The sequence below is a fragment of the Ursus arctos genome, unplaced genomic scaffold (genome assembly GCF_023065955.2).
Source record: "Ursus arctos isolate Adak ecotype North America unplaced genomic scaffold, UrsArc2.0 scaffold_37, whole genome shotgun sequence".
Taxonomy (NCBI): domain Eukaryota; kingdom Metazoa; phylum Chordata; class Mammalia; order Carnivora; family Ursidae; genus Ursus; species Ursus arctos.
The window spans coordinates 28,589,046-28,601,522 of record NW_026623053.1 but is presented as its reverse complement, the minus strand read 5'-3'; the positions used below and the strand labels follow the sequence as shown (position 1 = coordinate 28,601,522).

General features: G+C 48.4%; 1 protein-coding gene and 1 long non-coding RNA gene across 7 annotated transcripts in view; one reads left to right on the top strand and one right to left on the bottom strand.

Moving 5' to 3' along the window:
• The window catches only part of LOC130542561 (uncharacterized), a 122,858-nt gene that overhangs the window by 12,733 nt on the left and 97,648 nt on the right, over window positions 1-12,477 (bottom strand). The window contains exon 3 of the long non-coding RNA XR_008957215.1: window positions 1,466-2,397. This is a non-coding gene — a long non-coding RNA (uncharacterized LOC130542561). The remainder of the gene's footprint in view (window positions 1-1,465; window positions 2,398-12,477) is intronic.
• The window catches only part of NIN (ninein), a 93,055-nt gene that overhangs the window by 20,024 nt on the left and 60,554 nt on the right, over window positions 1-12,477 (top strand). For all 6 annotated transcript variants that reach the window (XM_048215657.2, XM_026513714.4, XM_026513713.4 and 3 more), the window contains 2 exons: window positions 211-292; window positions 11,418-11,578. In XM_048215657.2, coding sequence (XP_048071614.2) covers window positions 211-292; window positions 11,418-11,578 — 243 coding nt within the window. The remainder of the gene's footprint in view (window positions 1-210; window positions 293-11,417; window positions 11,579-12,477) is intronic.

Here is a 12,477-nt window from a genome sequence, read left to right as displayed (position 1 = left end):
GTTAGTGTTTAGGACACTGGGGTGTCAGAAATGATCAGCCCACTTTCCCTTCAGTGCTTTGGAGAAATGAAGAAAAGGGAAAAAAGCAAGTTATGCCTCACTTCAAGGCTGTCAGGATGCTACCAAATGGTTCTGGTACCTTGAACATGGATTTACTTCCTTAAGGCTGTGGTAACGATTTTGAATTTATTTTTCATTGTTTATTTTTAGGTGCATTTTGACCAATTTAAAGAAGCATTAATACTTCTCTTGTCCAGAACTCTGTCAAATGAAGAGCACTTTCAAGAACCAGGTAAGGGCGCTCACTAACTTTTCTTCTCTACGTTCCCTTTAAAACTTGTCCAGGGAAGAATTCGGGACCTTGAAGCATGTCTATGAGAGCTTTGGGCGTCTGCCTTTTAAGACTGAACAGTTATTTTCAGTGACTTGTCTTTTGATTTTATCCTAAAAGCCTTGCAGCCGTTGAACACTAAAATGAGGCTTCCCTTCCACAGCAGTGTATTAGGGAAGAAGTAATTGGATTGTTCCTAGGCCATATGTCAGATGGTGTGCCAGTAACTCATTCCCGGAATGAGCAGAGTGAAGGCGGATGGTACTTTCTCCATCCTACTTCCTGTGTATATGGAAGGATCTGAGTTGGGGGGTGGGGTGGATTTTGCCCCAAAGAAGAGTGGCCAATCTAGAGATAATCTTATTTGGTCCTAGTAGGTGGATAACTCTCTGCTATAGATATTATTGCGTTATATTATAATTGATAATATATATCTCAAGCAATGGTTCTTGAGGACCATGTTGTTTATTTTTGTATTTTCAGGGTCGAGGAGAATGCTTCACACATAGTAAATATTCAACAAATGTTAAAAAATAAAGGACTTACTATTACACTTCACTAATTTATTTAAAAGCACTATAGATTATAAGACATCATTATTTTATGTATCTCTGAAAAGAACATTTTTTTGGCAGTTAGAGTAAAATGCCATCGATTGTAAGACATATCTGAATGTCAGAGTGTTCAGAGCTGGTCGTGTTGGTGGGGGGGTGTCTGTGTGTGTGTGTGTGTGCCTATCTTAGGCTCAGTGAAATACGGTAATTATGTAAAGGTCTAAACAGGGCTGAAATTTGTATGACAATACAGTCCGGTTCTATCAAATCATTGGTTGTCAGGCTAGGGCTAGGGGTTGGCTACAAAGGAGCATGGGGGATTTTTGGGGTGATGAAACTGTTTCATGCCTTGACTGCGGTAGTAGTTACAGATATTATGAGTTCTTCCAACCCATAGAGTTGTGCACTAAAAGGCCGAAATTTATTCTGTGTGAATTATACCTCAATAAACCTGATTTTTAAAAAGGTAACATGAAAATATAGTCCAGTCTTTGAGACTGAGGAGAGATCGTTAACATTTTGTCACTACAAAGGCTCCTTCAATGCGACCTATTTAGATACAGCGCGGACGGGAGCTCACCTCTTCCCTGGCGATCTGGTTCGCTGTGCCTTCTGGAATGCTCAGACGTGCGTCACGTGTATGGACGCTGCGTTTAGCAGTGTTTGGATTCCAGATTGAGGCTCCCCTTTCTGCCTGTCGTCACCACCCCAAAGAAGGCTGTCATCCACTCTGAGGCGTGCCGGCACTCTCTGGAAGCCCGCAGTGAGCCTGTGGGGGCGGTTATTGCCTTCTGGAGGTCTTCCAGACTGCTAATAGAATTTCTGCAGGTGACCCCTGCTGGAACATGGGCTTCTGTTCTTGGAGGGCTCACACTTAGTTGGTATTTTTATGTAGTCAAGGTGATCTTTCGTCTTGATAACAACAGCGCAAGATCTAGGGACCCTGAATAGAGCTGATTTAGTCAGTAAGAGCCTCCGTAACCTAAGAATTCATTCTGTTGCTCTTCTGTGTGTCGATCACGTGGTTTTATGTGGGTTTGGCATGGGCAGTCCTGCCACCAGGCCACACGATCTCTTCGCTGCCCTTTCTTCCAAACCTGTATTGTCACCTGCCAGAAAACGGTCATACTAAACGTACCGATTTATGGCGACCACAGACGCGACGAGCACCTCCTCGAGTTGCTCAGTGTTGGGATCTAAATCGGGTGAGGGGGGGACAAAAGCTGGCTGAGCTTGGTCAGAGCCGGGAAGTACCGTTTCCGAACCGAGCTCCAGAGGGTGGGTTCAGAGTGACGTGTGTGCCCCACGGCTGTGCAGGTCGAGACCATAATCTGGACGCGTCGTCCGGGACGACACACAGAAGGGACTTCACCGTGTCGCGTGTGCTCCGTCCTTTGGGTAGGCTGCCGCAGACCTTCGTGAGAGAGCCGCCCCGAGTCAGTGGAATGTAGCAGCAGAGCGCCTATCGACAGCGTCTTGCACGGCGTGTATGGGCCCTCGCTGCTGTCTGGCCTGCAGGGTAAAATCGAGGATTGAGCCGGCGCCCCACAGAGCGTTTATCCCCTAGGAGCCAGTGAGTCAGCCCGCCTCCCACACTCCCTGCTTTGTCCCCGAGCATCACCGCTGTTTCTGTCTCTCGCCCATCTCACTCTGGCCCCTCCAGTTGTCCCTGGGGATCACGCAGTTCTTCCCACTGCAACATTCTCCCACCCACTCGAAAATGCGACTCAGCCCCCGCGGGCTGACTGGCTCGGCGGGCAAGCGACAGAGAAAGAAGGTTCAGGACTCAAATGCACTATCAAGGGTCCACTTGCGTTCACCTCCTTCTTCCCCTTTGTGAAGATGACTCTGCCCTAAATCACAGACCTGTAATTGTGGGGCTGGAGAGAACGCTGCTGTTTTACCGATGAGCACGCGGAGGCCCGAAGAGACACGTGGCTTAACTGAAGTCTCACAGGTGGTGGCAAAGGAGGGCGTCACCAGGGGCTCCTCCTCTCTGGGAAGCTCGGGTTGAAGAGCGTTCACCCCCAGATGGATGCGCTGGGGGCAGCCCCAGTCCTCGGTCACTGCGGCCTGCCGCAAAGATTCTGACAGTTGGCCAGAGTCAGCGGGAAGGAGTGAGGAGAGCAAGTTCACCTGATCGTTAGTGACAGGAATGCCTGTGTCCGCACTGTTCTTTGGCTTTTCTGTACTTAATTCATCTCGTACCGTAAGGGCCAGACCTGTGCTATTTTTGTCTTGTCCTTTGAAATCAATGGACCAACTAGACTTTGAGAAAAAAGACTGCCCTTAGACTCTGGAAAGTGACTGAAAAAATAGGGCCACAGGGCACAGCCTTTGAAACAGAATGGGTCACAAACGGATATTTTATAACACCTAGGATTTTTATCAGTTAAAAGTACCAGATGCGGTACCAGAGTACAATATAGAAAGCCCAGCTTGATATGGTGGAAAGGCCCTCAAGCCAGGCGTTAGAAAATACTGGCTCTGCCTCTCTAACTGGGTGGCCTCCTACATCACCACCTCTGTGGTCTTCGGTCACCTCATATGTGAAAGAGGTTGTACTGGAAAATACTTAAAATCTGCTCAGCTCCAAGATTCAGTTGTGTCATCTTTGAATATCTAAATTCATGACAAAGGCTAGCTTTGTGTTTCTGTCAGATTCTACCAGACAGAAATTGACACTGCGAAGTTCTGCTTGCTAAGGACAAATGCCCGGTGGACCTCATGCTTTCATGTTCCTCTGATAAAATACAGTTATATATAAATAAAACAAAAACAAAGCTGTATTAGAACTTGAGAGGAGGGGCGCCTGGGTGGCTCAGTCGGTTAAGTATCCGAGTCTTGGTTTCTGCCCAGGTCATGATCTCAGGGTGGTGAGATCGAGCCCTATGTCAGGCTCTGGGCTGGGCGTGGAGCCGGCTTAAGATTTTTTCTCTCCCTCTCCCCACCTCCTCTCTCTTTCTCTCCCTCTAAAAAAAAGAAAAGAAAAGAAAGAAGAAAAAAAAAGAATTTGAAAGGAGATGGAGTTAAGTTATTATTCCCATAGACTTGGGTTCTGCCATCTGTAATTTCTCTGAGGTACAATTTCTTTATTTTTAAAATTAGCGTGATGATTTTTCATACTAGATGATTTTCCGCATCTGTTTTACTCTGATAATTGATGATTCTGAGGCTTTTAGAGAAGAGTTTCTCCCCTAACAACAACAACAAAATGAAACATGGTGATGCTGAGACAGGGACAGGAGAATGGGTTGGGGACGGAGGGAATTGTTTGTAAATTCCTAACTGGTTAACATCAGTGATGTAATTGCTTCATATCTACACGTACAGTTTAATTTTTAAATTATTTTCCTGGAATAAGAGAGGGACAAAAACTTAATGATTGGTTATTTATTCAATTTCCTCTGCATTTGGATTATAGGATTTTTGTGGAAATGCCGGCATGGCTCTAAGCTGTATGGCATGAACACACTGTCTGGATCTGCTCTCCAGAGATGTTGTCCTTGCTTGATGCATCTTGCATTCGATTTCTGTTCAGTAGTAAATGTTCGCATAATCCCGGAAGCCCCTTCTTTCCCTGACATGGTTAATGTAGAAATCTGCCCTTTTGTTTACCTGGCGAGGGAGAACTCAGACCTGCAAGAGCCATGTCATTACGAAAGTAAGACTATGTGTGGTTTTGGTGCCGATGATGCTGTTTTTTTAGACAATATTCCTAATTCCAGGAGCTGCCCTAATTTAATGATTTTTCTTATATTTTGAAGAAGCTATAAATATAACAGATACCTTTTCGTTCACTCACCAAGTTTGCAGTGAAGTGGGTCTTATGGGCATCGAGCTGAAGATGGGTGTTTGCCACTGTATTCAGAGGCCTTGGGCCGGGCTCCGAAGTCTGGCTGAGGGCCCTGTTTATAGGAGATCTACACACAAATGGCCCCAGAGTTGTGTTCTGTTGTGCTCTCTCTGGTTGAGTCAAGTAAGTAAGAACGTGGTTCCCTGTTCCCTTGTTGTCTATGGACGAGAACAGTGAGGACCAGCACATTTTTCCCAAAAGTTAAAAGCAAAATAAAACCACCACTGCCATCAAGAAAGGAGTGAGGAGTCCCTTCCTAAGGTCAGGGGGAATTGGAAACACTTACGCCCACTCCTGGTCACGTAACATGACAGGACCTTCCTGGAATTATATGAAGCAATGAAGGAGCAGCAGAAACTATAAAAGTGCCTTTGGCTGATGGATGCGGCTCTCAGATGTTACGCTATGGAAATATTTATGGATACGCACAAAGATGTGTGTGTAAGGGTGGTCATTGGAAATAGCGGGAAAATGTATATCAAACATAAATATTTGACAATTAGGCATATTGTGATGTCTGTAACCAAAGAATAACGAGCAGTTCAAGCGTGCTGTGGAAGAACGCTTTCGATGAGTTTACTGAGAATACTCACGATGATTTTGCACATGCTCCATTTTTACGAAGGGCAGGAAGGCATTATTTTAAAACCTACATGTGTTGTGCCGAAAAACCCAAAATACTCCTGTGAGCAAAACCGTTGACTCGGGAGTTGTGCCAATGTTGTAAGTTTATGTCAACTTTAGAGTCTGAGAAGGTTTCCAAAGCAGGGACATGAAAAGGAGGGTTAGGGAGTCTTAGCGTCCCTCCTGTATCAGGGCAAAGGGGAAGTGACAAGGGGAAGGGGTAAAGGGGAAAGAGGTGGTAAGGAAGAGAAAATTCAGGCAAGACGGACACGGAGGTGGCCCCAGTTTCTGAGATGACAGGCTGGATCACAGCATTACACGTTTGCCACTAATCTTGCCGTTTACCAAGAAAAATGAGGTCAAGGAAGTTTGTTGTGGGTTTGGAGGCCGTGGAGTCTCTGACTTTGCTCCCCGGGCCCGGCCCCCTGGCTCCAGCCCACTGTTGGCCCCACAGGAGCCCGGGGGGGGGGGGTCGGGGACCCCATGGGGTGTCTCGAGCTCCCCGGGGCAGGAGCTACCGGACAGAAGAGCGACCTTGTCCCACTGAGCTCCGGTCGTCGTCCCTTCCAGATAAGCAGGCTAAGCCTTCGTGACATTACGTACCCCTGATCTTTCTAAGGGCTGAGGGTTCCGGTCCAGGTCTGTTTGAATCAAAGCCCAGGCTCTTTCCAAGGAGCTCTACTGCCCTAGAAAGCCTTCCCGTCCAGCTGGGTTGGTAATTCTAACGTGTAAAATGCTTTTAGAAAAACAGGACCGTGATCTTTATGACACCAGGGGCTGTCAACAGCATGGGTGGCACCAAATTCATGGAAGAAAAGGTCCTGTGACAGTTGTGCCATGCCGTTACCGGAGAGAGATGTTTTGAGTTGAACCTGGAACAACGGGGAGGATTCGCTTAAGTGAAATGTGAATCTCGGCCTTCTTCCCCGAAATGGCTCAAGATGCTCGGCCTTCAGCAGGGTCAGCAGGCCGACACCCCAGGAGAAGGCTGGGGAAACAGTCCTACCATCCTGAACAGCTCACGGCGTTTTTCTGTGCAGCTTCAACGGCTTTTAGGGCTCCGTAGACCAGCTGGTCAGACCCCTCAGTCCTGGGGGTTGCCGGCCGCACCCATCCGCCAGCCCGCGCACCCCTGTGAGGTGCAGACCTTCTCCTCGAAGCTTTCCTCCCAGGCACGGTTAATCAGAGCCCCTGTTAACTTTGTGCCCTGAAGCACCTGTGCTCCAGCAAGAACCATCAACGCGGACTGGTGAGCGCAAACTGTGGCGACCGCTCCTGAAGTTGTCCCCGCATTCCCTGAGAGCCCCCCAGGAACCCCCACATCTTGCGTGGGGGTTCCAGGAGAGAGGGGTGGCTGTGGAGCGGGCTGCTAGCGGTCAGGAAGCAGCTGCCCCAGAAAGGGCCGTGTGCACACAGAGGTGTGGGGTGAGGGCCCTGCTGGCTGGCGACCTCCCGCGGAGGCAGAGAGCAGGCCGGGAGGCGGAAGGAATGTGCGAAGACTTCCCTGATGTCTTTACGTTGTTCATTCTCTCTTGGATTCTCTTCTCCCCTCCCTCCTTGGGACATCCTCCTCCTCTCCCCTTTCTTCTTTCTACCACTCCAGCTCACCTCTGCCCTCCTCCTTGGACCCCCCACTACACGTTGCCCCCACTTCTGGTCCCCTCCCCTATCTGCTCCTCTTGCTCCCGCTCTCTCCACTGGCCTCTAAGTCCCTGCCCATCTTCTCCCTCCCACCCCCTCTCACCACCTGTGCCTGTCCGTGTCTGTCTCCTGTCTCTCCCTCCCTCCGCCTCTCCCTCTTTCATCCACCCCCTTGGTCTCCCTTGAATCCCTTCTCTTCCCTTTTCTCTTACTTAGTATCGGGTATGGGGTTGCACTCTGTGTCATGCGGGGGTGACGGTGTTCACAGGAGGCGAGGAGCTGGGGACGTGCCGTGGGGCTGGGTGGTGCTCATTTGCTGCCTGACCGCCCTTTCCCACGGAAGCTTCTTGGGGCTGCTCTTCCTGATGTTTGCATGTGCTTTGGTTTTGACTCCTTATTTTTAAATGAGTTTCAGGAACCCCATGAGCTCAGCAGAAGTGTAACATGGAGGGCCTCAGATTGGCGTTACTGTGTGCCGAGCGCCTTTGGCTTTGGAAGGGGCTGGTGTCACTGGGAACGATTGTCCAGGCTAACCGAATGGGGCAGGAAGGGAAGGAGAAAGCAAGGGTCCACACAAGCAGTTTCAAAATAAGACTATCCCCACCAAAAGGCAGAGCTTCCTTCTTCATCGTGGAAATATCCTCAGGTCAGTTTTGGGAACAGGGAGGTTTAAATCAAAAAGCGATAAAATCTCCATCTTATCCCTCAATGGGCACAACACGATACTTTGCCCATGAGCTTCCTCTTGGATCCTCACTGTTTTGGCCATTGGGAGAGCAGAGCCTTCCAAGTGGAGACCCACATCCCCCAGGCTGCAGCCAGTCCAAGGAGGAGGCCGTGGACCCTGTGCTCTGTGCTGCTCTGTGAGTTGAGGCAGGGAGGGAGTCGAGAGAGGCCTGGGCGGGTGAGTGTCCGTGGTTTTCCCTGCCTGCAGCTGGCGTATCCCCTGAGTGGTCTCTCTCACTGACTCTGCATTTCAGTTGTCCTTTTATCGTAAGTGCAAGACTTCAGGTCACAAGTCCTACGTATGCATGGTGGTTCATCGTGATTCTGGGAAGTGGACATTATCGCAGGTCTGGAATTTCTCTCCTTGGGACACATGGGGTATGGAGTAAAGAATGCGGTGTCTGAGTATCCAGATTCTGTTTCATTCCTAAGACTGGGAGAAATGGTATTTCCTTGTCTTTCAAATTCCCCATTTAGATCCCCCCCCCCCACCTGCTCGGTAGAGACTATGAGTTACTTCCATATTTCTCCAGCAGTCTTTAGGGGAGTGAATCAAGATTTCTCTGTTGTCCCCTACTCACAACCAAGTGTTTGGTTTATGGAATAAAACCCAGATCATCTAAACTAAGTCACGTAGGACTGCTTCAAAGCCACCTCACTAGGATTGGTGCATTTCACAATAAATTCTGCAAGGATGGGGTCCAGGATTCCTCTAGGCAGTCTGGGTTTGTCCTCTTTCCTTCAAAGCCCATTTTTACTTTTGTCAAATAGGAGAAATAGAAAACGGAAAGAAACAAAAATGACCCTGAAGCTTGGAAATCCGAGTAGAATCATAAGTAAATGTTCAAGGAAACAAAACACTGAGTTTGGCAATCCTTTACATACTGTTTGTTTCACTGGCGTTTCACGTCCCTCGTTGGAAAACGTAATTGGAGCAGTCCCTTACACTTACGTTAAAGAAAGCTGTCTGACGTACACAGTTTCATTTCTTAAATCAAAAAACACTGTATTACCTGGCATAGCTAAAATTGTTCCGTGATGGAACCCTGAAATGTGGAAGTTACATCTGGCTGCACTCATAAAGGACGTAAACTTTGCCCCCAGGCTGCAGATGTGTGAATGTTGGACGTGGTAAGGCTGGGGTAGAGCATTCTTTAATTTAGGGGTACAGGAGTGTCCTAAAATTCATTTGGTGGACTGCTGTTGTGGCCTTTTAAAGGCCTGGTTGAGACTGATAGAGAAAACCATGGTTTTCAAATGTTCAGCACTTTAATGACTGTTGACCATGAATGTTCTCTCTGGACGTCCTTCTTCGCTTCTTGTCACGTAAGTGTAGTGACGCTCATACCCTAAATAGGGGAGAGCTATGTGAGTATGTAAGTCAGAGAAGTAGTGGTTGATGATTGGTCCCATTAGTCTGATTCTTTATTGGGAAATTCTCTAGGAGGTCACATTACCACCTCAGTCTTCCTTGGTGTGCGAATACTTTCATCCCCCAAAGAGTATACAGGTTAATAGATTTCTCTAGAAATTGACTTGGTGATGCAATTACATTCTGTTAAAGATGCTAACTTAAAGTTTGCTCAAAATTACTTATAATAATAAAATATGAAATAAGCATTTTAAAAAAATTCTTGGCAATGCAAAAAACAGTAAAATAAACCCAAACCTTGCAGGGTCCCTTAATGACTCACAATCTATTACCTTCTATCCCTAACCCAAATCCAGCACTGCTCCCTTGCCTGGCATGAGGTATTTAGTGGTAAATAACTGGGGAGTCATTTCCCCCCCAGGTGGGTTTTGGAGTATTTCCCAGTTGCTTTAAGTGGGTCGCTCTGTCCCACCAGTCTTTTCCTCTGTAAAAGTGCAGCAGGCAGAAGAGCTCCTTTGTCACTCCCATCTCCAGACTATGACCGTTCTCACACCGGGGAAATGTCACGTTCCCTTTTCTGATGGCGTAAGTTTTTCTCTTCATCTTTTCCAAACCCACCCCCCCAACCCCCCGCCGCCATCGTCGCTAACGGTGTATCTTGTCTACCAGTAAAATTTAAATGTGTAATATATTAAGGATGGTTCTGCATTGCCTCTTATCTGACTAGCGTCTGTGGGTGTCAGCTGGCAACACGTAGCTCGGGTGTCTGGGCCGCTCCTGAATACTCACAGGTTGACCCACTCTCTCCTGATGAAAGGTACCTTCAAACGTGCATGTGATTTTCAATATAAATTGTGTATGCTTAAAGTCTCCCTGTAAGAGAATCGCTCGACCAAATAACATGACTTGGCCGGGACTTTTAAGAAGCTGGATATAAATATCGCTAGAAATTATAGAGCGAGCGTAAATACTTCACTCTGAGCTTTGCTGAGCATTTTCAGAATGCTTCTGACCGCATCTGTGAAATCTGAGCTTATGCCGGAGGAAGGGCAGGGGGTGCAGGGAAGGGCAGCGTGAGTCAGACGGGATCCCTGGCCCTCCCAGGAAACGACAAAGTCATGGCTAAACCCTAAGATGGTTTCTGTGGTGGTGAAGCAAGGGTTTCACTCTTTTAGTTCTTATCCAATCAGCCACCCACGTTTTGATGATGGGTGTCCATACCTCATCTGAAAATCTACATGTCTGAGTTCAGACACCTCTTGTGAAGACTGTCCTGTTCAAACAGAACGTACATCGTGTTCTCTAGAGAGACGCTGTGCTTTTGTGGATGGTAAGAACTGAAATCAAAGCATTGCCAATCTTTTGTATTTTAATAGAATATCTTATTCTCCTAATTCTGTGCAAGGTGCTAAAAAAAATCTATTATCTAAGATGACATTTGCATAGAGTGAAGTATTTATTCTCTTGCTTCAAAGCTACCCATTGTAGAGAAAAGTTAGTGCGTGGTGACGGTGGTGACGGTGGTGACGGTGGTGGCGGTGGTGGCGGTTGTACCTGAGACATGTTACATCAGAATGCTGAGGTCCTTCTTTAAGGTCAAGAAATGGCTCTCCCCTTTATGCACCTTCCTTTTTATTTTGTCCAACACTGAAGCTCGTGAAGAGAAAAACATAACCTACTGTTTTCCTTTATACAGTTTTGCATTTACAGCTTTTAATTTTATAATGCGATCTTGATGCCCGGTTTCATATAAGCGATGAGCTGCCATTAATTTATTAGGATCCACTCTGTCAGTTTCTTTGTTCTGTCATTGTGCTTGTCTGACGGATCAGAAGGTGGGACGGTTAACAGAGGAGTCGCTGAGGTACAGGAGGGGGTGTGAATACTAGCCCGGCTGCTGTGGCGTTTGGTTTATCATCACCCCCAAGACTTCCTCCGATGCTGTCTCTGTCGGTACGATCTCCCCCTCTCCCGTTCCCCTCCCTGCGAGACACCAGCTTCGTAAACAGAAGAACAAATAGGACGCCTCGCTTTCTCCTGAGCTCTGGCCCTCTCCGTGAGACCCTCCCCTGCTGGCATTGCAGCTCCCCCACGGGATGCAGAGATGTGCTCGGGGAGCCGTCAGTCGGCTGGAATTAGAAGGCGTGCTGTGCATCTGACCTGGTGCCTCAGCCCCGCCCCCTCCAGCACAACTGGTGAACAGTGTGGTTTATTTTGGGGCTGGTATAAGAGGCTTCGTCTGACAGCTGGGAGTGTCAGCTCAGGGCTGAGTCTGTCATGTAATGTGGCCTCAACTCTTGTCTCCTTGCCTAGACTGCTCCCTAGAAGCTCAGCCCAAATATGTGAAAGGCGGCAAGCGTTATGGACGAAGGTCCTTACCCGAGTTTCAAGAATCCGTGGAAGAGTTTGCAGAGATTGAGCCCCTCGGTGAAGAAGCTCGGCCCTCCCACACCCCAGCCGGTGAGCGCAGTGAGGTAAGGAGTCGACAGGCGCGCCCTCCTGGCCCGGGGGTGTGGGGACAGGTGGACTGAGGGGGTATGGCCTCTCTCAGTTCCCAACCTGCCACTCTTACTACTTGCCTTGAGACTACGCGGCTCATTTGTCTATGGTTGGAATGTTTTCATCTCCGTTTCCGCTTCTGGAGAGCTGACATTTCTGGGCCAGCTTTGCGTTTATATAGTTAAAATTCAGTTGCTGTCACGTTATCTGGGGTCTGCCACGTGCAGCACTTCTCGGGACTGTGTCTGTCCTCGAGGCACGGCCATTTTCAGGGGTGGGAAAAGCTGCCCCCCTGCCTGCCGGCGCCCACAGTCTATGAACCAGCGTCCGTGGCAGGTGGCGGAGGAAAGCGGTGCGCTCAGGCGTCTTGAGAGCCGCGCCTCATCCCTCGTGGTGGCATAAAGCGGCTTTCAGACCTGGTTCTTGTGGCCTTGGCAGTTGCCACGGCTCTCCTTCCGGGGTGTGTGGCCCCCGGGCGTGCCCGGCCCTCCAGCCGGCCGATTTGCCCGCTTTGCTCGTCACCCTTCTTTCCCTTGTGCATGTCGCCGCAATCTACCCGCGAAGGAGAAGCAGTAACATTTTCTTTATTCTTTCCTACGGCTCATTTACCAGCATGCCGTTTATAGAACATGGCCGAGAATGCCGTGCTGAGCAAGCTCTAAATATTTCTTGCAAATCCCAACTTAGACTGGGGATGCAAATATTTCAGATATTAACATAAGCTGGGAAAGGGACAAAGTGCCTCAACTTTCTCAAAGTAGTCTGTCGATGGGGGATTGATGGACGTGTGCGTGTGTGGGCACGCACGTGCGTTCATTGCTGTCCAGCGCCCCATGTTCAGCTTATTAAAGCCCGTAGGAAGCTTGCTCCAATA